Below are 27,980 nucleotides of genomic sequence, written 5' to 3' on the forward strand. Positions count from 1 at the left end.
ATGGCTATGGAAGACCCTCATTGTCTTGACATGAATGACGAGAATGACCAGGTTTATCTATCTGTACCAGGTTCCCAATGTCATCCGTTCTCTCAAATCAGGAACCCATCTTCTCAAATATCTTGAGTCTTTCAAAACATCCATCATGAATTTTATGATCCAATCGCTAAATGGCTAGAACAATCTTACTTGGCGAGTCATGTTGCAGGTAACAAGATTCAGTCCTTCCTCACACTCACTAAGAAACTTGGGGGAGAAGAACACACACTCGTAATAGGCCTCCGAGGTTTGTTGAACAATGGTAGTCACCAAAGAGGTAAACATCTCTGTTGGGTGGTTGTGACACATCTTTCCATCCAGAGGTGACACCTTCTCTCTCGTGCGCAAGTTTGTCAAGTTTTTGTATTTCTTGTTGCACACTATTTTTTATCTGTTTTAATCGCTTGTATATTTGTGGTTGCAGGTCAGGTATGCCTATGGTGGCTTCACTGGAAATTTCATTTATGTAACCCCAACCGTTTACAGTAGGAGTAGGAGTAGTTTTTGATTTCTCGCTTATCCTTGCTTTCTGGTTTGCTTGTTTGTTTGCTTGCTGACTTGGTTTGGTTTATTTGCTTACTCACTTTGCTTGCTTGTTGTCTTCTCACTTTGCTTTGTTATTTTTTCTTCGCTCTACTATGTTTGCTTAATACCATGCTATTTTCGGTTTTGTCAATAAGTTTTTCCATCTACTGAGTTCTGGATTTTGAATGAGTATGTGGCTGAGATTCAAAGAGTCTTGCGACACTGCAGCACTTGGCCATTCCTGTGTCTGTCTTCTCTATGCTTGGTTATAACCTTTATATGATGAAGTCTTAATGGAAAATATGAGCCATCTGCAAGGGAAGATTGGGTCCAACCATGAACTTGTGTCCACACTGGGAAATCCCATGCCCATACTCAGCGTTCTGCTCTGTGTGTTCAAGCTCATCCGTCTAGTAGAAACAAAGAAGGGGAAAATCTAAAAGAGAAAACCTATGTGAGAGGTCCTACATGCTTCTCTGAAGGAGAAACCTCTTCTCCTCTCATAAGTCAAGATACCTCTTTTGCCCCAAAAATAAATAAGTGCCTATGCACAGTCCTCTTAAAATATTTATATATATATATATATATATATATATATATATATATATTATATATATATATATATATATATATATATATATATATAGGTGAAAGAAGCGAAAGGCTTCTTGCACAAAGAGGAGAAGCATGCAACTCCACCGGGGTACTGACCAGTCTCGCTGGAAGTGGAGCAATGTGTGTGTTCCTGCGTGACTACACCAGGGTACTGTCGAGGCCTGCTGGTAGCAGAGCAACACCAGAGATGAAAACTTATACTCTGAAAATTTTTAACTTGCGAGCCAAACTACCTTTCCCAACTTCGAAACACTGTGATCAAGCTGAAACTTGTGTTGTGTTTAACTGAGTTGGAGAAAGGTGAACCATGTATATCAATGGGGTAACTGGGGAAGCCAAAGTAACCTGCACAATGATTCAATACTCCCTGAAAGACCAAGGCCCTGTCTTGTCAATGAACCAAAACAGAGAAGCTAGAATTCAAATAGTGTGTCGCTAAGTGTTGTAGCAACTGCAACACCCTCCAAAATTTTGGCCTGCATTCAATTTCAGAGCCTTCCTTTGGCTTTTCCCTTGATTTTTACAAGCACTCGGCTCATCCCATGAGCTCGTGTTGAGCCTTTGCACCCTCCTCACTTGACCATTCAAAGGACAACTTTTTGCATGTTGGTCACAATGTCACACTTGCAGCCATGTTTTGGCCATGCACAAGGTCCCTCTTCATGTGTACAACTTGTATTTGCATGTAAACATCCGTCACACTCACACAAAAAGTGGTATGCAGTGTCGTGCAAGTGTCATCGCGGTCGCTCAATGATCTGTCACAAGTGTCGCGCTTGTTGCTTTCACCATCGGTCAGTCACACTGAGTATATGTTGTCTTGATGGTCTAAGGCATCTTGTCATCAAGTCATGTTGAGTGTGTGTTCGCAAGTTCGCATATGCACAAGTTCACTCGTTCACACAGTGTGCAGTTTCAACCCTCAGTGAACATGTACTACTGCCCAGAATTGTGCAAAGCTCGAGGTTGTCTCTCAGGCAGCCTACACTTCACAATCCTAGAATCAACTGGACCGACTATGATCTAGAATAGCATAGAAGTTTCTCACTAACCCATCTCAATCTGTGTTTCCCACAAGCGAATCAACCAACCCCCCAGCTTGTCAACCAGAGAGTTTGACGGGGAAGTGACCCTGGGACTCACTCCCCCAAAAAATTGTGCAAAATCTGCAAAGCATGCTCGCTCTACTGAATGAAGAAATTGTGCAGACATGCCGGACATACACCTAATGTCTGTCGATGTCTCCCTCAAAAATTGCACAGTTTTTCCAGGCAATCACCCAGTCAGCTAGCCTGCTACTTACCCAGAAAACTGCGCAGATTTCATCAGCAGTCCCCGGCTACCCAGCATCTCGCTCAGCTTAGAAACTGCTCAAGGATGTTCAACAGGCCAACCTCCTAGCAATTGCACAGTTTTTTCCAGCAACAATCCTGCAACCCACTGCCAGCTCCCTGAAAAAATGCACATTTTTTCCCTGCAAGCCTCATGCAGCCCACTACTAGCTCCCCGAAGGAATTGTGTAGTTTTTTTCTGCCACGCCCCTGTACTTCCTACACTGCTTCCCTCAAACAATTATACAGATCTTCCCGCCAGCTGAGCCAGATCCTGCAGATAGTCATTGCTGATTTGGATTTTCCATCTGTCTCCCAGTGAATTCTGTGCAATTTTTACCGGCAGTGCCCAGAGCCTGCATCCTAGCTTGAAATCTACCTTGCACAGTTTCATAACCTTGTCCTCTCTCCCGGTCACGTACATCTGAAAGCGAATGACAATGCATCATGGTAGAGTAGAAGATTTATGGATTTGATGTCGTCTCGTCATGAGTGATGGAAGATACATGTACATGGATGAGATATGACGCAAAGAAGAACAGGATGAACAAGTAGAGCACATGCAAGGGGATTTGTTCGCGAATGGATGAATAACAATGCATGCGAGGAGATTTTTTTGCGAACGGACAATGCATGCGAGGATATTTTTTCGCGAACAGACAATGTATGCGAGGAGATATTTTTGCGAACGGATAATGTATGCGAGGAGATTTTTTCACGAAAGGACGAACATGTCAAGCATGCCAAAGTAAAAGCGAAGGAGCAACATGCACATGCAACATCAAGTGAACACCAACATAATTGAAGACTCTGCACACCTTTCCATGCGGAAGTGAAGCTATGATACACCAAGAAGACACCCAACACTCAAGAGCACTTCAACTTGACATGGACACCACTAGCAACATGAACATATCAACGTTGCCATGTTAGAATTTAAGCTTCTGTGGCAGTTTTTTGGAGTAGCACGATCCGGATTATCCACAGTATTATGTTCATTCTGTCGATGTTTCGAATCCCAAAGGGGCTCCATCATCAAGACCAAAATTGATAGAATATGAATGATAGTTCCTTGAGAGAAGAATCTTCTGACCAGAGTATATATAAACCTAGAAATTGATAAATTTTATAGAATTTGGATTTAAGAGATCTGTGGTTTGTATCTTTTGAATCAGTGACCGGAGAATCCACAGTATGAACATTTTTATACCAACGTTTCAAATCCCAAATGGGATCCATCATCAGGATTTAAGAATGATGATAAAAGAAGAGCAAATTAGACAGAATAAATACTCATGAGGATAAATTTTTAGGAACAACACACTGTCGGCTAGAATCTTAATATAATTTTATTTTATTTTTATTTTTATTTTAATAAATTACTTTTATTTTTATTAAAATTTTTGAAGAGTTAATATCTTGGTTTATAACCTATTGATTAAAAGGAAATAGAACTCATACTAAAATTAGTTAATTGATTGAACTAAAATATATTAATTTCTATACAAATTAATTTAATATATTAAACTAATTCATATTAATAATTATAAATAATACATATTTATAATTGATTAATATAATAATTAATAATTATATAGAAATTATTATATTATAGTATTAAAATGTTAATTATTATGTTAAAAAGGCTATTTCTATAAAATATATGGATAATAAATTAATTCTTAAAGAAATACTAAGGCAATATATCAATTTCTATATAAATTAAATTGATATATTTAGACCAAATCATATTAACAATTATAAATAATTAATATTTATAATTAATTAATATAATAATTAATATATTAATTGATAGCTATATAGAAATTAATATATTATAGTATTTTAGTGTTAATAATTCTATTTATGATATAAATAAAAAGGTACTCACCAATAATAATAGAATAGGAGAGGGATAACTTACCTGTTGAATGCTTTACCTGGGGATGGGCTGGCGCTTTTGAATTTCCCTGATCAAGGGAAGCCAGCTCCCGCTAATCTCCATACCATTGTCTCTGTTCAGATTATGAGGATGCTTAATAATTTCAAGTGCTTCTCTGATCTTTCGTCTCTGATGCTGCTCTTCCCTTGCGATAATTGATGCGTTTTCCAGGCAGATATGGTGCTTAGTCTTCGAGGAGTGTTCTGCCAAGGCTGAGGTACGAGATCTTCCATTCCTAATATCAGCGCCATGTTCCTTGAGCCTTGTCTGGAGGGAGCGACCTGTTTCACCTATGTAGCTTTTTCCACAAGAACAATCTATTTTATAGACTCCTTTAAGCTGATGATTGTCAATATCATCTTTTACAGACTTCAAACCTTGCCTGATAGTACCAGGAGCTGAGAAATGTGTGATAATGTTTTTCTTTCTTAGGATTTTAGCGATTTTGTCTGTAACCCCATGGATATAAGGTAGAAAAACCTTACCACATTGAGGTTGGTCTTGAGCCTTAGGCTCATGAGATAACAACTTTCTTTCAGCTTTCTCTATGGCTTTTTTAATCTCATGTTCTTTGTAGCCTATATTCTTAAAAGTTAAAACTAAATGCTTCTTTTCTTCGTTCAGATGCTCTGAGTCAGAAATTCGAAGGGCTCTAATGGCAAGAGTGTTTAGAACACCAAACTTTTGGGCTGGGTGATGGTGGGAATCCGCATGGAGGTAACTTTCTGTGTGGGTTGACTTCCTGAAAACCTTATGGCCCAAAGAGCCATCCTCTTTTCTGATGATTAGAACGTCCAAAAATGGGATGCTCATGTTTTCTTCAAGTTCCATCGTGAATTTTATTTCTGGAGAGATAGAGTTTAAGTGAATGAAAAACTTGTCAAGTTCCGCTTTACCATGCGTCCATTTTATATTGGTATCATCGACAAAATGCTTCCACCAGGCTGGTTTTAAAGGATATGATTCCAGGGCCTTCTTTTCAAAGTATTCCATGTATAGGTTAGCCACGATTGGCGAGAGAGGTGATCCCATTGCCACACCAGATGTCTGCTCATAAAATATTCCTTGGAAGGTGAACACAGTTGGCCTTAAGCAGATTTCAGCCAGCTTTGCAGTCCCTGGATCAGTAACATCTTTTATAACTTGAATGGCTTCATCAAGAGGAATCTTCGTGAATAAGGATACCACGTCAAAGCTTACAAGGATGTCATCACGCTCCATCCTTTCATTTTTAATACGATTCACAAAGTCCTGGGAGTCTTTGATGAAGGAATCAGTATTTCCGACAAGGGGTTTAAGAATTTTAGCAACATATTTAGCAATATAAAATGGATGCATGGTAAAGCGGAACTTGACAAGTTTTTCATTCACTTAAACTCTATCTATCCAGAAATAAAATTCACGATGGAACTTGAAGAAAACGTGAGCAACCCATTTTTGGACGTTCTAATCATCAGAAAAGAGGATGGCTCTTTGGGCCATAAGGTTTTCAGGAAGTCAACCCACACAGAAAGTTACCTCCATGCGGATTCCCACCATCACCCAGCCCAAAAGTTAGGTGTTCTAAGCACTCTTGCCATTAGAGCCCTTCGAATTTCTGACTCAGAGCATCTGAACGAAGAAAAGAAGCATTTAATTTTAACTTTTAAGAATATAGGCTACAAAGAACAAGAGATTAAAAAAGCCATAGAGAAAGCTGAAAGAAAGTTGTTATCTCATGAGCCTAAGGCTCAAGACCAACCTCAATGTGGTAAGGTTTTTCTACCTTATATCCATGGGGTTACAGACAAAATCGCTAAAATCCTAAGAAAGAAAAACATTATCACACATTTCTCAGCTCCTGGTACTATCAGACAAGGTTTGAAGTCTGTAAAAGATGATATTGACAATCATCAGCTTAAAGGAGTCTATAAAATAGATTGTTCTTGTGGAAAAAGCTACATAGGTGAAACAGGTCGCTCCCTCCAGACAAGGCTCAAGCAACATGGCGCTGATATTAGGAATGGAAGATCTCGTACCTCTGCCTTGGCAGAACACTCCTCGAAGACTAAGCACCATATCTGCTTGGAAAACGCATCAATTATCACAAGGGAAGAGCAGCATCAGAGACGAAAGATCAGAGAAGCACTTGAAATTATTAAGCATCCTCATAATCTAAACAGAGACAACGGTATGGAGATTAGCGGGAGCTGGCTTCCCTTGATCAGGGAAATCCAAAAGCGCCAGCCCATCCCCAGGTAAAGCATTCATCAGGTAAGTTATCCCTCTCCTATTCTATTATTATTGGTCAGTACCTTTTTATTTATATCATAAATAGAATTATTAACACTAAAATACTATAATATATTAATTTCTATATAGCTATCAATTAATATATTAATTATTATATTAAATATTAATTATTTATAATTGTTAATATGATTTGGTTTAAATATATTAATTTAATTTATATAGAAATTGATATATTGCCTTAGTATTTCTTTAAGAATTAATTTATTATCCATATATTTTATAGAAATAGCCTTTTTAACATAATAATTAGCATTTTAATACTATAATATAATAATTTCTATATAACTATTAATTAATATATTAATCAATTATAAATATGTATTATTTATAATTGTTAATATGAATTAGTTTAATATATTAAATTAATTTGTATAGAAATTAATATATTTTAGTTCAATCAATTAACTAATTTTAGTATGAGTTCTATTTCCTTTTAATAAATACGTTATAAACCAAGATATTAAATCTTCAAAATTTTTAATAAAAATAAAAGTAATTTATTAAAATAAAAATAAAAATAAAATAAAATTATATTAAGATTCTAGCCGACAGTGTGTTGTTCCTAAAAATTTATCCTCATGAGTATTTATTCTGTCTAATTTGCTCTTCTTTTATCATCATTCTTCAATCCTGATGATGGATCCCATTTGGGATTTGAAACGTTGGTATAAAAATGTTCATACTGTGGATTCTCTGGTCACTGATTCAAAAAAAAAATATATATATATATATAGAAGCCGACCCTTACATATATGAATTCTTTTATTTTTATTTTTAATTTATTATAATAATTTTAGTTTAATTATTATAATAATTATTATAATTTTAGTTGTCATGTTGAGTGATGTCATGAGTCATCTCGGCCACATCACTACAGTGAGCCACACTGTTCTAATCAAAGTAATGTAAAGTGGAAATCTAAGGGACCCACATGTAATCTGAAGAGTCATGTAAATTTGAAGAGTCAAATAAGTCAAATAGTCATGAGGCAAGTCAAACAGTCACAAGGGTCAATTTTACCCTTGGCTATAAATACCCCTCATTTGTACATGCAAAGGAATTTTTCACCTTGGCTCCTCCCACATAGCCTTGAGAGTTTGTAATCTTTTCTTTGAGGAGCGAGCAATGGCTGCAACGCCCCTCTTACGGAGTTAGTGATGTATGGTGTACCGATGTGTCTTGGAACTTTCACTTATTTTAGAAGCCTGTTAACAAGCCAACACGCTTTCACACATGTATTGTAACTGTTTGTAAGATTAATCTTGGAACACTTGTAATCCATGTTTCTTTAACTTGTGTTAAAATAGTTGAACTATTTCGGTTGCTCTAATACATATGTTTATGAAAATGTGTTGTATAAGTAGTTAATGTTGTCTTGCCCTTGTGGGATGCCTCACTAGATGCTAGATAGAACTTTTCCTATAAACTTGTTATAACGACCGCTACACTCATGCAGACTACTCCGTTGGGTGTTGTATATGCTATTCCTTCACTATGTGTTTCTGACTTCCACATCTGTGTGGACTACTCCACTAGAAGATCAACATGTCCTGTTGTGTTGTGTGTCTCTAAAAGAGTTGGGACTCTTCCCTTTCAACTAGAGACTCACTTCCACCCTCTCCCTCCAAAGTGAAAGAACCTTCACAAAAGTAACACCAGCACTCACCAAGCACAGGAACCTCATTGTTCAAAGACAAAGAAGACCACTCCCATGTGATGACAAGCAAGGGCTAAGGCATATCTTTAAGATAATGGAAATCGGGCCATCGTACTGGATGGGACTCCTACACCAAACGGTCTGAGGCCTAGTTGGGACTTCATACTAGGGAGATCCTCTGAATGTTGGTGGTTCAAGCACCGTCAACACCTTGTAACTATCTCCGAGGCTGGTTCGCCTTCCAAAGGAGACCCAGATGATATAGGAGCGAATCCTAAGAATGTTAGAAATTATAACACTAGATTCATCAAACATGTTACTTCCAATGCAAGAACTCCAATGAGGCTTAATAGAGTCATAGAGACCTTTATTTTTTCACTTTTTAGTGAGAACCATAAACTAGGGCCAATCATTGAGAGGAACTTTGGGCTGCTAAACCCAGATGATTCAAAAGTATATGATGTATATTTGAGTTTTGGTTGGTGTATATCTCCTCCTCCTCCATATTGTCTCATGCAAACCCACCACCTAGCTAGATTTATTTATTATCAAGACAACCAAAATGTTCAAGGGGAGGCCTTGGCAGTGTTGTTTATTACATTGCCAAACTAAGTTCTGGTCCATCTGTTCTTCAAGGGTCTTTGGATTTTTCTTGTGGGATGGGTGGTGCACATTGTGCTTCAAATCGTCAAGGAGGACCTTGATGTAATCCAAATATTGTTCATGCCCATGTTTCATATGCAATGAATAGTTACTATCAGATTCACCGTAGAAAGTACTAGAATTGTGATTTCAAAGGCACTGGGCTGGTCACATTTACTGATCCAAGTGAGGATTATTCCACTCATTTTCTCTTCTAGGGAATGTCTTCCTTTACTTTTTCCTTTTTTTTGTCTTCTTATATATTCCAATATATGCACTATAATCACTTTGATAATGTATAGTTCATTTTTTTATACCAAAATTCCCATGAAGGTACCAACTTGGAGGTCACTAAATTTTCAATATAAACTATTAAAATGAGGGTATGACTAGTTAGATCATGTGTTATTTTGGTTTAGGCTATGGATCTTGTCACTATCCTCAAGAATAAGCATCAAATAAAATTGGCACGGTGCTTTCAGTAACTCAATCTTATCCCTTCCTCTTGGATATCATAGATTGTAAAAGCCAATCCTTTTGCCAGAACATTGGACTAATTGAAATACTCATTATCTGAACCATTTGGTATTTGTGATGGTGTGCTTACAAATGATTTTGTTAGCTTGAATAATTTTAGCAAGTTGTCCAAAATGTGATTTAAAGTTAATCGACACATGTATTAAGAGAACCACTGGGAGCTTATTTGGCATATGTATTTATAGTACCACTACCTAGATATGAAATTCAGGAAACTTATTCACGCTTTGTGTTTATGTTTTTCATACACTATAGGATAAGCACATGTTATCACAACCTACTGGATTAGATAATTTGTATTGTTTTGAACGTATGGAGTAGAATTCTTATATTCAGTGAGGAATGAGAAGGAAATTTTGATGTGGTGTCAACTCTATATATTTTAGAGAATACATGAATTGGTATATACACAATGTTCGTAATTGCAAGATATCTTTACTATATTGGCTTATGTTTGACAAATTATTCAAGATAGTACTGCCTATATACAATTGTAACCTTAATACAGATTAGGACTTCCATTTTTCTGGGAAACTAACTATTTAGTTTCACTTTGTTAAACATAGATTATACTTAAACTTCTTGCGTATTATCCATGTTTTTTATCAAATGAGTGGATCTACCGTGAAAGAGTGTTTGAATTTTTCATTGTATTTGTTTTAGGCATGTTGATCAGCTGCTTCATTTATTTTTAATGTCACCCTATTTGCAGTAATCAAGTCCCATGAAGAAGATTGTTTAGTATGTTTTATTGAAAATTGTGGAGATTATTTTGTATGTAAATTCCAAAAGGTTAGTTAAATTTGTTATCAAATTAAACCATCCAATTAAAATTAGTTCATACTAGAATGACTTGACTAATATGAAGAAATTGAATCAAAACTAGGTTTTTGTGATATGACATAACTGATATGAATCCAATTCAATGATGGGTGACTTGTTGGGTTGATGAAATCTGGCAGGGATCTCAAATTTAATAGGCCATTGTTGAATCGCTGAACAAAAAATTCTTTCATCGGCTTTCAAACTAATTCTCAATGATCTAACAACATGCTTCTTCAATGGGTGGTTTCTTCAAGACTCTTGCTTTGAGTTTTCAATTTGGTTCCTTTGTTGGGGTTTTTCTCTTGAATTTAAGACTATAGTGGAAATTTTTAGGGAACTTGTGGGTTTTATGCCCTTCACTTACAACCACAAGAAAATATGTTTTGGTGATGCTTTATGTGTTCTACATGCAATCTTGGTTCTGAGGTATGCTACCCATGCTGTAGAAATTCCCACTGTAGATCAACAAATTATGCAATATACTAAAGAAAAATACAAGATCTACTTCTACAACAAACTTTGCGGAAGCTTAATCGATTTGAGCACGATCAATTGAGAACACATATAACTAAGAATGAGAAATTAATCACACATAACACAGAAGAAATAACCCGGGGAAAGCCTCGGCCTAAAACCCCAATGTCTGTATTATCATACAAGTGGAAATATGTTCAAGTTACAAAAAGAATCAGCTCTCAAGCTATCCTGCTCTCTCTGTAAATCAAAAAATATAGCTCACAGACTGAGCAGACACAATATATGCCTTCACTCAGCCCTTCAAGCCTCCTATTTCCTTGCACAATTTTTCTTGGGGTGCAATGATGTCACATGTGTGAATTAGCCTCATCACACTCACTAAACTGAAGAAGTAACTGCGCAATCTCCAAGGAATGAATTCCTTCTGCATGCAAGAGATATTCACAATGGAATATTCCTGCAACTAATAGTACACTGTCCCTCCATCTGATCTCAACTAGGTCTCTGTCTGAACTGACATGCATGAGTTATTTATGAGAGAATATTCAGTTATCTGAAGTGTAGCAGTTACATGCATGCATGCATTAACTAATTGAACTCACAATTAATTCAACAAACTTTTTGAATTAATCTAACTGGACTTGACTCAGTTAACTGAGCGAACTAATTACAACTCAATATTACAACTCATCCTTATCTCTTTAACTGATGGATAAATTGCTTAATCAATGGAGCAACTGTTGCATGTCCCCACATAAACATCATGTTTGATTTTCTACAACTAATTAACTCAAGATGAATTAATTAATTATTTTACAAACAACTGCTAAGATAAAATTCGAATTTTAGTTCAAGGACTAACTAAAATAGGAACCTATCTCGAACTGCTAAAAATAGCAATGTTATTTTTAGCACTTCTATTTTTCATTCCTTGTTGCTCAGTCCAGCACTGGTACCTGAACTGCTATTTATAGTAGTGTTATTTTTAGCACTTCTATTTTTGGCATTTCTTGTTGCCATTTTCAACAAAAATTTCCCAATATTTATATCGGATCTCAGCCTTTTGAAATTCATACATTCATGCCATTCGAATGTAACACATCTCAAACTAACTAAAATAGGAAGGTATCCCAAAATGCTATTTATAGCACTTCTATATTTAGCGTTTCTTATTGCTATTTTCAACACTCCCTCTCAACAAGAAAGGGATTATTAGTAACCCCAATCATGTCTCTGTGGAACTCGAACTTTCATTTTGACAATGATTAGTCAAAATATTTTCATATTGTTCCTCAGTCGAAACATACAACAACAACATGATCCTCTTGACCACATAGTCTCGAAGATGGTGATACCGGATATGTATGTGCTTGGACCTGTCATGAAAAACTGGATTCTCAGAGAGTTTGATACAATTCTATTTATCGCAGTAGATCACGGTTGGATCCATCCTCTTACCAAACAATCCCATTAGAATCTTCCGCATCCAAATGGCCTCACATGCAGCCTGACTATCAGCCATGTATTCAGCCTCTGTTGAGCTAAGAGCAATTGACCTTTGTTTCCTGTTGTACTAGGGAACTGTAGTTGAACCAAGGTTAAAGATTCCTCCAGAAGTGCTCTTCCGGTCTAATGGACTCCCTACCCAATCCGCATCTGTGAAGCCTTGAAGCTTCACTCCCTCTGTCTGTCTGTACCACAATCCAAACTAAGATGTGCCTCTGAGGTATCTTAGCACATGCTTCGTTGCCTTCCAAAACAACTTGATAGGTTGAACCATAGCTTGACTCAGCTAGTTCACGCAAAGCATAAGTCGGGTTGTGTGTTCACTAGATACATAAGTGAACCCACCAGCTGCTGATAAACAGTAGTGGCTACTACCTTACCTGAAGTAGAATCCTCCTTCCTCCAGTTCCCAACTAGAGGAGTTTGCATGGGCTTGCACTTCTCCATGTGAAAGTGCCTGAGTATCTCATTGGCATACATGCCTTGAGACACAAATACTTCACCATCTTTCTGCCACACCTCCATGACTAGAAAGTAGTGCATAAGTCCCATTTCTTTCATTTGGAACTCTCTTACAAGGTCCTCCTTGCAAGACCAGATCAACTAATCATCACCTGTCAAAATCAGATCAGCGACATAAAGAACAATGATCAATGGTTTACCTTCTACCATGATGTGGTAAAGGTTTGCATCTGCTTCACTCTTGGTGAAGCCCAACCCAGTGACATAGCTGTCAATCCTGGTGTACCAAGCATGGGGTGCTTGCTTCAGCCCATACAAAGCCCTCTTGAGTCGGCACACATGTGACTCACGATCGAAGGTCTCGAAACCCTTTGTCTGTTCAATTTACACCTCCTCCTCAATCTTCCCATTGAGGAATGTTGTCTTCACGTCCATCTCATGGATCTTCCAACCCATCTGAGCTGATAGTGCCAACATTGATCTAATAGATGAATACCTTTCTACAGGAGCAAAGGTCTCATCGTAGTCGATCCCCTCGACTTGTGAGAAACCTTGGGAAACAAACCTTGCCTTATGTTTCTCAACACTGCCATCAACTGCCTGCTTTACTTTGTAAAGCCATCTGGAACTCACCACTGACTTTCCCTAAGGTCTTGGGACAACATCCCACACACTGTTCTGAATGATACAATCGTACTCCTCTACCATTGCATCAACCCATACTGGTTGTTGCATTGCCTCCTCGAATGAAGAAGGTTCAATATATACACACTCCCCAACTAGGGCCATGTACCCAATGTACCGCTCGGCGACCTCCTCTGTCTGCACTAAGAAGATGGTTGTCCCACATTATCCCGCGCATCATGCATCAACCTCTCAGCTTCCCTTGAGCATTTCCGCCCATCTCTGGAAGTCTCAGCATGAGTGGATGTCTCCACTTTTGGATCCTCTGCATGCGGCTACTTCGCATCAATCTGAGGCTTCTCCTCCTTAGGAACTAAAAGTTCATCCTCTGCATGCAACTTGAGCTCCCTCTCAAGTGATAATCGCATGGCTTTCTTCTCGTCGAACTTCAGATCCTTGCATACCACTGTCCTCTGACAAGTAGGCAAGTACACCTGATAGTTGTGGGGTGTATCTGTGTACCCCACAGGTATTCCCAACTCAGTTGTTGGATCCAGCTTCTTTTGGGCATCTTTGGTCACATGACAGTAAACTGATGATCCAAAGATTTGGAATGACTCACATTTGGTCGCTTCCCTGAAAAGGCCTCCATAGGTGTCTTCATTCCTAATATATGGTGCGGGCTTCTGTTCTGCAGGTATACTGTTGTATTGCATGCCTTAGCCCACAAATGTAGTGGTAGGATTTGGTCATGCAACATCGCTCGAGCTACTGCCACAATCGATCTGTTCTTCCTTTCAGCCACTCCATTCTGTTGTGGGTTATGGGGTGCCGTCAATTCCCGTTTAATTCATTCTCCAGCGCAGAAGTCTTTAAACTGTTGGGAGACATACTCTCCACCATTGTCGCTACGCAAGGCTTTTATTTTCTTTCCAGATTCTTTCTATTCCAAGGCTTTAAACTCACAAAACCTCAAGAAGGTCTGATCCTTCTTTTGCATAAAGTAGATCCAGCATCTACGAGAAAAATCATCAATAAAAATAACATAGTACCTTTGTTTAGTGATGGAGGCTGTAGAGAAAGGTCCACAAACATCGGAGTGAACTCGCTCCAGGATTGTTCCAGCTCTATTATCTCGATCTGGAAAGGAAGATTTTCCATACTTACCCAAGGTACAACCTTTTCATGTATTCATCTGCTCCAATTTTCCCTTGGGTAGTCCGGTAGAAATTTGTTGCATGATGGTGCAGGTGGCCCAGTCTTCTATGCCATAGCTCGCCAACATCTTGGCTCTGCACCATCTCTTCTTTGGATCTCAATGCAGCATAGTCATCTACCTCAAGCTTGTAGAGATTCTTTACTCGAATCTTAATTCGCTTGGTCTGGTCAGTGCTAATATGCCTCAAGAATACCTTTCCTTTACTAAAGACTACATCATAGCCTTTATCTTCTAGCATAGCAATGGACACAAGATTCTTCTTCAAACCTGGTACATACTTTACATCAGTCAGGGTGAGAGGAGCTCCATGCTCCCTCTAAAAAACAACCATACCTTCACCTGAAACACGGTACTTTCCATCATCGCCCACCTTGATCCGCATCAAGAGATCCTTCTCCTCCAAGGTACTCAAAAGATTCTTGTCACCTAACATGTGGAATGAAGCTCCACTGTCTAGGTACCACACACATCCCACCATGGATGAAACCATGCATGCAATAAGAGAGAAATCCAACTCAAACTGTGAGGTCAGTGCCTCACCATTAGATCCCTTCTTGGATTTCTTCTGTGGACAATTTGTAGCATAATGGCCCACTTCATGACAATGAAAGCATCGCACTTTCGATTTGTCAAACTTCTTCCCACCATGGGAAGAACTGGATTTGGGATGGGACGCCTTCCCTTCCCATTTCCTCGCCTTACTCGCTAAGGCTAGAGTTTCCTCATCATCTTGCTTCGATGAGGATCCATCTCTGGTGCTTCTTCTTATTTCCTCTTGCATCAAATCCGACCAAAGTCATTCCAATCTGGCAGTTTTTCTCTTCCATTAACCAAGTCTTGGTAGTTATGCCAACTCTTAGGAAGACCGAGGAGTGCAAGACTCACCATGTTATCATCAGCGGTCATGATCCCTACACTTCCAAGCTCATCCCTGCAGGTGGTGAGCTTGTTCAGATATGTAGAGATCGTGTCACCCTTTTCACACTTGATTTTTCGAAGCTTGTCTTTCAGCGCCAGCTTCCTATGATCGTTGCTATTCTGATATAGATCTTTCAATTTTTTCCACATCAAAAACAGTGTTTCCTTCCCATGGAGACTTGAGACTATGTGGTCTCGAACTCCCTCTAGAAGGATTCTCCTTGCTCTAGCCACACATTTCTTCCATTCTGCTAATTCTGTAGCATCAGCCGGCTTGGGGATTTCTTGATCAATGAAGTCCTTTAGACCGTTTTCCTCTAATACTGCTTCCATGTGATCCTTCTAGGTTATATAATTTGAATTTCCTTCAAGGGCATACTTGAGTCTTAAACCGTTGAACGCCATTGGTGAAATTGAGATGTGATAAGAACTCGATTTCTATATTCAAGAACTAGAAACTTCGAACTTCTCCCTTCTTGTATACTATTCTTCACTTTGATCAGCTTCGCTATGATACCATGTAGAAATTCCCACTATAGATCAACATATTATGCAATATACTAAAGCAAAATACAAGATCTACTTCTACAACAAACTTTGCGGAAGCTTAATCAATTTGAGCACAGTCAATTGAGAAGACATATAACTAAGAATGAGAAATCAATCACACATAACATAGAAGAAATAACCTTGGGAAAGCCTCAACCTAAAACCCCAATCTCTGTATTATCATACAAGTGGAAATATGTTCAAGTTACAAAAAGAAACAGCTCTCAAGCTATCCTGCTCTCTCTGTAATCAAACAATATAGCTCACAGACTGAGCAGACAAAATATATGCCTTCACTCAGCCCTCCAAGCCTCCTATTTCCTTGCACAGTTTTTCTTGGGGTCCAATGATGTCACATGTGTGAATTAGCCTCATCACACTCACTAAACTGAAGAAGTAACTGTGCAATCTCCAAGGAATGAATTCCTTTTGCATGCAAGAGATATTCACAATGGAATATTCCTGCAACTAATAGTACATTGTCCCTCCATCTGATCTCAACTGAGTCTCTGTCTGAACTGACATGCATGAGTTATTTATGAGAGAATATTCAGTTATATGAAGTGCAGCAGTTACATGCATGCATGCATTAACTAACTGAACTCACAATTAATTCAACAAATTGTTTGAATTAATCTAACTGGACTTGACTCAGTTAACTGAGCCAACTAATTACAACTCAATATTACAACTCATCCTTATCTCTTTAACTGATGGATAAATTCCTCAATCAATGGAGAAATTGTTGCATGTCCCCACATAAACTTCATGTTTGATTTTCTACAACTAATTAACTCAAGATGAATTAATTAATTATTTTACAAACAGCTGCTAAGATCAAATTCGAATTTTTACTTCTCTATTTTAGTTCAGGGGCTAACTAAAATACGAAGGTATCTCGAAATGCTATTTATAGCAGTGCTAAATTTAGCACTTCTATATTTAGCATTTCTTATTGCTATTTTCAACACATGATATTGTAATGAAACTGGTTCATTTCATTAACTGACAGAGATCACTGTAACATTCAGAAAACTTTTAGGGACACATGACAAGAATCGGACAAGAAAAATATTTTGTACGTATATGAATTGGGTCATAGTAAAGCATTAATTATCTACTTGCTAACTTCCCATTTTTGGTTCATCTTTACACCTCATGGATGCAACAAGTACATCCCAAAATTTTTATGACTACTTGTAAGCTACTGGTAGGGGAACAATGTATTTTTTTTTACTTTACAAAATGTTCAAACTGTATTTGATCGTAAATAATGATTGATACTAAGATGGAGTATGGAATCAAGTATTTGCATGTAGCATGTGAATGTTAAGCTACTATTTGTTTTGGTAATGGTCTAAGGCATTATGATTTTATTTTGTATCTGATGGGCATTTGTACATATCATGTGAAGGATTGTCATAGATGATCAATGTTAATATAGAGTAATAATCATGATTAAACCATTATTTTTCCCTGCTGGGCAAAGGCATTTGTACTATTTAGTAGGATACATGCTAATATTGATAAATTATTCTGTAGCATCAGATATATAAAAATGTTGGTATTTATTCACTGAATAGTCTTTTAAATAGGCATTTTGATGTAGGGAGCAACCATGAACATTGAAAAGTCTAAGTATGGTCATAGGTGGCCTGTGACAAGAAAGTGAGATAGAGGAACGTTTAGATGGAAAAGCATAAGTACAATGGTATGGATCAACACGGACATCATATAGCACAACATACAGTTTTGACACAAAGGAAATAAGTGCACAATAGTCAAATAACTAAAAACTATTTTATGAAAAGGATTGTTCATCACATAGAAGACATGTGTGCTCTATTTTTTCCGTTCTTTTTCACCATAGCTCTTCACTTTTACATTGTACATTGGTCTACATGCATCTCTACACCTAGGTTTTCTTGACCTAGGAAAGAAACTATCGAGGGTTACCTTGTAAAGATTGTCTCGAATGTAGTCATTACTATCCCTTCTTATTTTAATGATGCTTAATGCTAAGCAAAACAAGATTTTAGTAAAATTACGGGATTGGATGTCAAAAGAATCATCAATAAGCCTACTGCAACTTCCCTTTCTTATGGCATGAATGAGAAGGAGGGCCTAGTTATTGTGTTTAATCTTGGTGGGGGTAATTTTGATGTACCAATGCTTGAAATATCCAATGGTGTATTCGAGGAATGTCCCTTCCCTTGAGATGTTAGGTTATTTTACATTCATTATTTATTTCTTCTCATTCTCTTCTTTACCACGCAAATTATTGTAACCTTGTTAGCTTTTTATTATAGGTAAAGGCCAAAAATGGTGATACTGTTTTGGGGGTGAGGATTTTGATAATTCTCTTCTCCAGTATTTAGTTGTTGAGTTCAAAAAGACAAAAAATGACCTATCCTAGGATAAGATAGCCTTACAAAGGCTTCAAGAGGCTGTAGAGAAACCGAAGGTGGAGTTGTCATCTTCTCCTAAGACAGATTAACCTACCATTTATCATGGAAGATGCATCTAGTACAAAGCATTTGAATGTGACATTAACTTGTTTGAAGTTTGAAATGTTAGCAAATCACTTAATCGAGAGAACAAGAATCCCTTGCAAGAATTGTCCAAAAAAAGTAGGGATTACGACATTGGAAGTGGATGAAGTTATTCTTATGGGAAGAATGTATTGGGTTCCAAGGGTACAAGAGATTTTTGTTAAGATTTTTGGAAAGACACCAAGTAAACATGTTAATCCAGACGAGGCTATAACAATGGGTGTTCTCATCCAAAGTGGAATTTTGTGGGCTAATGTAAAGGAACTGCTTTTACTGGATGTGACTCCTCTTTCTCTTGGATTAGAAACACTTGGCAGGGTTTTCACTAGGTTAACAAGAAGAAATACAACAATCCCAATGAATAAAAGTCATATATTCTCAACCGATGCAGATGGTCAAACTCGGTGGATAGACCATGATGTTGCAAGAATTAAATCCATTCAAGGAGGAGAGTCTTCATCCTTTCGAGGAGGCCCCCAACCTTCAGTTGTGGACTTAGTATCAACTATCCATAATTTTCATGCGTGGGTTCATCTTGATGGCCAGAGGAATAGTATGAAATTTGTCGAAGTGAGAGACCACTTTGGGGTTCTTGTTGCGGGTCAATGCCTTTGCTTCTCTTGACACTCTCTTACAACTTGACTTGTTGTATGTTAATTTTGTTGCTTGACATTTGAGAATCTGTAGTGTGCAAGAGAATATCCTTGAGGTGGTACTTTGTTCATTGTGGATTATCTAGTAGCCCATTAACTCATGTAGGTGGATTATTTCCATCTCCCCCTCTACATTTTCACTTGGATATGTAGACTCAAGTCTACACAAATGAGAGACCCCTCTTGTTAAGTACATTGAAAGTACGTTGAAAACCAGTTGATACACATATCTTTGTTATGTTCCAAATATATAAGATACCAATTCTAATATAGTATTGTGTTGTGTGAAAATCTATGTCCCGGGGGAGATAATCTCCCAATACAAAAATCTTTGAAGGAATATTAGATGAGAGTAAGGAGGGTCTAGCCTTAAAATGAGCATATTTTCAAAACTAGAACAAGTGCTTCAAGGTTTCATTCTTTCCACGTAGTGGGAATTTAAGGTATAGAATTGGTAGGTGTTCAAGCTCATGTTATTCTTCTCGAATTTATGCCTTGCAGTGTTTCCTTTCCAACATTTGGTGCAATTGCTAGAAATAATATATTTGATTTTAAGGTCACGACCAGAGACCAAATTGGTGTATGAGAGCACCTTGTTTGTGGGACAAGGGACCCACCTCCCTTAACTACTAAAGTCTGCGAAGGCATACATAATCTACCCCCCTCAAACTATGACCTCTTACTAAGTAACACATGTTCTTAACCATTAGGCTGCTCAAGCTGTATAATAATAAAGTTATAATTTAATTCGTTTTATGATTTTTTTTATTTTCATTTTAGCAAGGTAAGATGTATCATGTAATAAGTTTTTTGCTACCTATTATGGATTAATGCCTATGGGAATTTGCCAACCACTTAATTTATATGGTTGTGTTAGGTGGAAGGATTTAATCTCCAAGGAACATTCTAGAATATTTATAACAATATACCCAAATCATAGCTTGAGATTTATCTCCAAAATAGCTTTGTGTTATTTTTTTCCCTTTTAATTAAATTGATTAATTAAAAAATGACATATAAACAAGTGAGTTATGGCTTTTTTGGGCAAGTAGTATTAATAAGCCATGGTATTAGCCCATAATACTGTAACAAATCCTATATACTGATTAAGAATCTCCATTGCAAGCATCAACAACAAAGGAAGTAACTCTAGATATTGCTCTGTAGCAAAAACAAAGGAAGTAACTCTAGATATTGCTCTCGAGCAAAAATCCTCTTCCACTGATCTTTATTCTTTTTGTTAGTTATATTTTTTTTTATCTTATTGTGTTCTGTTGGGGAAGTGTGTTTGGATTATAGACTATAAATTATTATAGTATTATTTTCTACTTGTGAATTTTACATCTCCTAAATAATTTATTAATAATAACCTAATTTTAATTTTGAATTAAAAGAAAAAAATTTGATTTCTCATATGGTAAGCCCCTTGTTACTATATATAAGATATGCCCCTTGTTACTCTATATATATATATATATATATATATATATATAGATATAGATATATATATATATATATATATATTTCATATACGGATCAAAATACAAAATATAAAATTAATAATAATGTAGTAGTATTAATTGATTTTTTTAAATAAAAATATTATAAATTTATTTTGTTTTGATAATTTAAATTATCATAATTTTTTTTTTTTTTTTTTTTTTTTTTTTTTTTTTTTTTTTTTTTTTTTTTTTATATATTTCATTTCCATGAGTTATATTTAAATTCCTCACCTACCATTAATATTAAGGAAAAACAATTTTTAATATTTTAATTTCCTATTTTTCATTCCTTTAAAATTAAAAAATAATATTTAGTTTTTTTAGTTTTATCTATATATATATAAATATTTATCTATTTATTTTTATTTTTTTATTATTTGAGGAATTGAAAACTTTCAAGACAATATTTTTCATTCCCTTAAAATTAAAAAATAATGTTTAGTTTTTTTAGTTATATATATATCTATCTATATCTATCTATCTATCTATATATATATATATATATGTAAAGATTTATTTATTTATTTTTATTATGAGGAATTGAAGACTTTCCAGAGAATATTAAGTATGACAAAAAAATAAAAGTTAAGAAGAGAATAATAATATTTATCCCAACTACCCAAAACATCCAATTCTAATGTTGAATGGAATATGATAACAAAGATAAAACTAGGAAGATAATAATAACATTTACTCCAATTATCCAAAATACATCCAATTCCAATGTTGAATGGAAGAACAATCTATTCATAGCATCATAACATCTCACGAGTGAGATTGTTCTTCCATCAAACATTGGGGCTAACCCTGGCCTAGGCTCAACCTAGTTTGAATATATATATATATATATATAGACATAAGAGATGATGTGTTTATTGCATTCACATATTTAATGTTGCATAATTATCATACATACAAAGAACACGAACATAAGATGTACTTTGAAAAAAATCCAATATAAAAAACCCAGGTTCGAGGAGAGGCATATACTCTACCTTTTCCACATGTGTATAAGTGCAAATATAAAGAAAATGCACTCACTATGAAGTTTCCATGGACAATGTATGTTTTAAATGGTTGTTACATTAAGATGATCTTCTACTTCTTTCTTATCCTTCAAAGTTGTTTCCTATAAACCTAGTGTTTAACCCAATTTAACTGAATTATTATCATGATATGATAATAATTTAAGGTTAAGCTTAGAGTTTTTTCATGTCGAATCCCTAATTAATGTTAAGGTTTTAGACTCTTTAATATCTTTTTGAAATTCTACATGTGAGTAACTCCACATTCTCTATGATGTTAGTTAGCATAGCATCTACTTAGAATCATAGTGGTCAAAGTGTGATTAGCTCCACATTGTGAGTAATGAGAATTGACCTAATATTTATTTAGTATCACTTTGGTCAATAATATAAGTTAACTTTTTCCTACAAACTTCTATTAAAATAATATTTATCTTAAAAAACTCTCTTAATATATCATGACCTTTGTTAACTAAATTTTTATTAATATATCATGGACTTTGTTAACTAAATTTTTACTAAACCATAATTATTTGAAACTTTAAATAAGTTTCAAAAAAAATTTAAACCCCAAAACATCAAAATCAAAAATCACATTTAAGAACTATATTTAACGTCAAAATGTTTTAAAATAAATAAAAAATTATATCACAATTTACTCAAAATCCATATTTAAATATTTTGATTTTATAAAAAATAATTTATTTTTTCCCGAAACAATGAATTATAATTGAAATCGATGTATTCATTTAAATATAATGTATTCAGATTTATGATGTTCGCTGGTACGTTTTGATAAACATAAAATCAAAGCTGTCAGATTTATGATGTTTTTTGATAAATATAAAATCAAATCAAGTCGCGAATTTCAAAACATTCAAAGAAATACTAATAAGTCGCGATTAAAGCCCTTCGTTCAAGGAGCGTAAATAATAAAATTTCAGTTATTAAGTTAATAAATGTGGTTTATTTCAAAATAGGTTTATAGAATTTTTGTTTTAAAAAAAACAGTTAAATGATAGCTCTTCAGTTAAATGATCATGTAATTTGTTCAATGGATGTCGCCGAGTTATATGAATGAATGCGCAGTGCTTAGTAGCGTAATTTGTTTAATTGATATTATTGAGTTATATGAATGAAAAGAATTAGAGTTTGGTGGAAAAATTTGTGCGAAATTTTGATTTGTATTATTTAAATTAGTTTTTGATTGTATATATGGATTTAGCATCCGGAAACACTTTGTTAGATTTTAGAAAAATTAGACCAGAAAAATTAACAAAAAATTACAGTAAAAAAAAACTCGAAAAAAACCATTTATATATAACCTAAATTGTTTATTTCTAAAAAAAATTTGTAGATAATTTTTTTACATAATTTTATGGATGTTTGCAATCTTCTCCACTATAATTTTTTCAGTGAATTAAAGAGCCCAAAAGAGTGTGACTAGCCATCTAGAACAATGCTGGAAATTAAAAGTCATTCTTATGGTACTTTTTTTTTAAAGCAGATAAAAACAGATATTCCCCATTCTAAAAAGAGAAGTTACATATTTTTAAATTTGGAATAAAGAGACTAATCAGAAGAAACTTCAGATAAACAAAGATAAAAGTATTTTACAGAGCAAATACTAAGACACTGCACTATATTCAACATATGAAAATTCAGCCTAAGACACTACACTATATTCAACATTTGAAAATTCAGCCTACTGAAAGTCATGGACGAGAGGAACGGACATCCAATAATCAAAACCATGAGAAAAAACCAAAAGAATAGACATCCAATAATCAAAGCTCAAAAAAGCCCTATTGTGAGATAAATCCATCAATCATGCGAAAAACATTCTACCAAGCCATTAAGAAACACCTCTTTTAAACAAAACATCCACTTCTATATTCTGCTCCAGATAGACATAGAGAAATACAAATATTGCAAAAGAGGAAAAAGAAAGAAAAAAAAAAACTAATCCATCCAATAGAATAACAAAAGACCCTGAACCTTGAGGTCATTTCGCCCAGGGGTTAAATTTGACGTCCGTATGCTTGTATTTTGCAATTTTCCCCGTAAAATACGTTTTAATTTAAAACCTCCACGTCATACGCAACTTGTCATTCATTTTCAAAACCGTCATATTGACGATCATGTTTAAAAATTAAAAGTTTTAAATTATTTTTTTTAATAAATTATATATATATATATATATATATAAATAAGTTTATAACCTATGGCAGGTCAGTGTGACATGATCGGATTCCGATGGCTATCACCGATTCACCGTATGGCATTTTTAATATAGTATACGGTGTGACAGTGATCGGATCTATGATACAGATTTTACATTCAATTCGCTACAAACTTACCACCTGTAAAAGTTAATACGTATCAGATTCCATTAATGAGTCCAAGTCCCGGCTGTCCGCTGGAAATAATCTATCAATTTACCACCGAATCCCCAATGCGGCAGACACTCAAGGGTCCAGGATATGTATGTAACGCACAACACCTGAAAGTTCAGAAAAAGTAATTTATGTGTCTATGTGCCCTTAATTCCATTTAATACTCGTCATGTCTTCAGTCAAATGCATCGATGGCGTGTCATATAGTTTTTAGTTTGAAGCAGGTTGATGTTTTGGGGAGCAAAAATCGGTGGCCGCGTGAATATTTTGTTCTATTGTGTAAAACCAGTCTTTTACTGTGTGAAAACAGAGGAGTAAGTCTCCGTAAAATTTCCAGCTTACTGTGGTGAATGGAGTCGAAGCCTCCCGTTTGTGTTTTGTAATGCATTCTCCTTCATAAATATATAAACCAAAGTATTTTTTGTTGGGCTCACTGTGCATAGTTTATTTTTGGGTTTCACTGTGCATACTTTATTTTTGCTCAGTTCTTACCGTGCATTATTTCTAGAGTTCAACTGTGTCTTTTCACTATTAGTTGGAAACTTATTTTAGTTAGTATCATAAGAAGGTGCCTCTCCCTTTACTGTCATAGAATCTGTTAAATTTGAGTATGATAGAAAAAGAGGTCTTGTGTGGTCAAAGAGGCATAGTCGAACTAAGGGCAACAAAACCGATAAGATAGGATTTGACTATCCAAGAGGAATTGTTGGATGACAAGGGGGATGTTTAACGCGGCGAGTCGGCAATTAGTGCTCAGAGCTCTCGATTCTCGAAATATGCAGTAGGGCGTTTCTTTTCGAAATTCCATTTTGGTGTAATCCCTAGGAATCGAACGTTACGCCGAGTGGTTGATAATCTTCTCGTTATCATCGAGCAGGTAACACAACGTTCTTTCCAATGTTCTCAGGTGTTCTTTCAGCAGTTTAAGACTTTTCTGTATTTTGTTATATAATTTTGGAACATGTTTCTTCTAGATTTAAAGAATTATTTAAGTCCTTTTTGTATGTATCATTGGTGGAGTTAAAGCCATTGTGTAGCTGAACAACCCATTTGTTTTATTCTTCTCCTCTCCCGAGCAAGTAATTGCATACTTCAAAATTTACAAAGAATGTTCGCATTCAAATTCATCAATCGGCGTTAATAATGAATTGGAAGAAATGGTCAAATTGCGCACAGTGCACACAGGCTCGTCGAAATATTGTTTTCAGTTATCGAGTAGGCAGTTACTGCTCTTGAGCCTTCAAAATGTCCATTGTTGCATTGCTTTCCCGAATTGTTTAATTACTGTTCTTGTCGAGCCTTGAAAATGTCCGTTGTTGGGTTGCGTTGTCGCACTGCTCAATTTCTGCTCTTGATCCTTGAAAATGTCCTTTGTTGCGTTGTTTCCTCGAATTGCTTTTATCTCAATGTACTCAGCAGTATGCCCATCACTTGTAAGTTGTGAATCTGTGATGTGCAGCGTGCTGTAGCCGGTAAGTTGTGACTCAGACTCTCAGAGTCATCTTCGCTGCTTGTCTGTGTGCAAATTGGTGGGAGAATTGGGTTATGGTAGATAGGTCTTTCGAACGTCCATGTCGGCCAGCACCCGGCTGATCTGTAGACTGTGCATCGTGAATCACGTATTTTGAATTCTTTTGTTTTGCTTTTTCTGATTACGAGTTCCAGCGTCCCTGTGCTCTTGACAGTGGGAGCTGTAGGGAACTCTCTTTATTTTTCTGAAATATTTTGTGTTGGGTTCTGCTATGTATATCCTCTCGAATATGGATATCTTCATTTGAAAATGAAATGGGGGTATGCACATTGCATGTCTTCTCACGATGAATATTTACATATAAAAACTGGGATAAAGGAGAGATGGATAAGAAGAAACAACTAAGATGAATATTTTCATGTGAAAGTTTGTTATATCATTTTTGATAACAGCTCTGTTATATTGTTTAGTTTTGGATTTTTGTTGTAAAATTTCATTTGTTGGATTAGTTAATTGAATTTGTTAAAGATGTATTTTTATAATTTTATTAAATGATTTATTTAGATTTATTTTTAGCGTTTGGGATTTTTAGCAGCATACCTGTGCAAGATTATTTTTTTAATATGGTTTTAGTTGATGAAATGAAATTCATATATACTAAATACTTTATTTTTATTATATAGGTATTATATATCAAAAATGTCTTCAAAAAAAGGGAATCAACTTTCTATCAAAAATTTTTTTGGATGGTCTAATACATCTCAAGCTTCATTGCGTGATAAAGAAGATCATGATTTTGATCTAAATGAAGATTTAGATGTCTTGGGGCATAATGAAGAATATGATATCTTGGAGCATAATGAAAAAAGTGATGAAGAATTTCACCACGGAGAACCTAACACCCAAAAGAAAAGAAAAATAAAAGTAAAAAGAGAGTTTCGTGATCAGTGGAAAACTAAATATAAGTGGTTGAGAGAGGCAAAGCATGAAGGAAAAACATTTATGAAATGCATATATTGTGAAATTCATAAGGCAATGGGGCCATGAGGAATTGGGACTCGTTGCTCTACATTGCAGCATGATTCTATAATTATTCATGCTAATTCAACCATTCATAAACTCTCATAGGCAAAATGGATATGTGGAAATGAGAAGAAGGCAAAGTCTATTACAGAACACATTGCATGCATTGATGATATGAACAAAGGAAGAGTCATCACTACTATGAAATTAGTATATTGGATGGTTCAAGAGGATCTACCACTTTCAAAATATGAATCTCTTTGTTTGCTTACAATGTCTTTACACGTGCCAAATATGCCAAAGAACAAAGAGTACACGTCATATACAAATCACATGGCTGCAAGAGAATTCCTTTTTGCTATATCTCAGTACCTTGAAGAGCTACAAACTTCCAAAATGCTAGATAGCCCTTTTTTTTCATTGATGTTAGATGAAAGTACAGACCGTAGTTTAGAAAAACATTTTGTGGTTTATGCCACGTTTTTAAACTCAAAAGGATTGGGTCCTCCAATTTCACAGTTTTTAAAGCTCATAAATGTTTGCGATGGAAAAGGGAAAACAACTTATGATGCAATCAAACATTTAATGGCATCAAGGGGCCTTTCAACAGAAAGATTGATAGGAGTTTCCACAGATGGCACTTCTTCAATGGTTGGTAATGAAAATGGTTTTATCACTTTCTTGAAGAAAGATGTACCTAATCTTGTAGGTGTTCATTGCATTGCTCATCGTGAAGCCTTAGCTGCATCAGATGCTTCAAAAAAAATACCTGAATTATTATTTGTTGAGAAATTAGCAAATAAGGTATATTCTTGGCTGCAAAATTCTACGTAAAAAAATAGTCAACTTATTGCTCTACAGGAACTTATGCAACTTGAAACTCTTCAAGCTCTTCAAATCCATGGAGTTAGATGGCTTTCAAGGGGACAGGTCATTGAAAGACTTGTTGCACTTATGCCTCCCATATTAACATTGTGGAAAAATGAAAGAAAAGACTCATGGTATGATAAGGCAAGAATCTTTTCAGTACAATTTTGTTTACATATGCTTGCAGATATAATGTGTGGATTAAACAAGTTGAACAAGCGATTCCAAGAAGAGTACATTGATGTCAGCTCTTTAGGGGCAGCCATAGATGTCACGGTAAACACTTTGAAAAGGTGGTTTTTAAGAAACGACACATTTGCAGATGGCACAT

At 35.6% G+C, this 27,980-nt stretch overlaps 1 protein-coding gene across 1 annotated transcript; it reads left to right on the forward strand.

Moving 5' to 3' along the window:
- LOC149253943 (uncharacterized) lies at window positions 1-27,842 on the forward strand. The gene is made up of 5 exons (XM_089454635.1): window positions 1-70; window positions 209-286; window positions 464-468; window positions 26,888-27,586; window positions 27,837-27,842. The coding sequence occupies exons 1-5, from the start codon at window positions 1-3 to the stop codon at window positions 27,840-27,842; spliced, it is 858 nt and encodes a 285-aa protein (XP_089310761.1).
- Window positions 27,843-27,980: the final 138 nt, after the last annotated feature.

Source organism: Pinus tabuliformis, chromosome 7 (genome assembly GCF_031772625.1).
Source record: "Pinus tabuliformis cultivar Carrire ecotype Pingquan chromosome 7, CPIR1, whole genome shotgun sequence".
Lineage (NCBI taxonomy): Eukaryota > Viridiplantae > Streptophyta > Pinopsida > Pinales > Pinaceae > Pinus > Pinus tabuliformis.

Bases quoted from the DNA above. Each gene is read 5' to 3' on its own strand.
- LOC149253943 (XM_089454635.1), top strand. From the start codon at position 1: ATGGCTATGGAAGACCCTCATTGTCTTGACATGAATGACGAGAATGAC. The intron at 71-208 runs GTTCCCAATGTC...GTCATGTTGCAG, and splicing joins GGTTTATCTATCTGTACCAG to GTAACAAGATTCAGTCCTTC.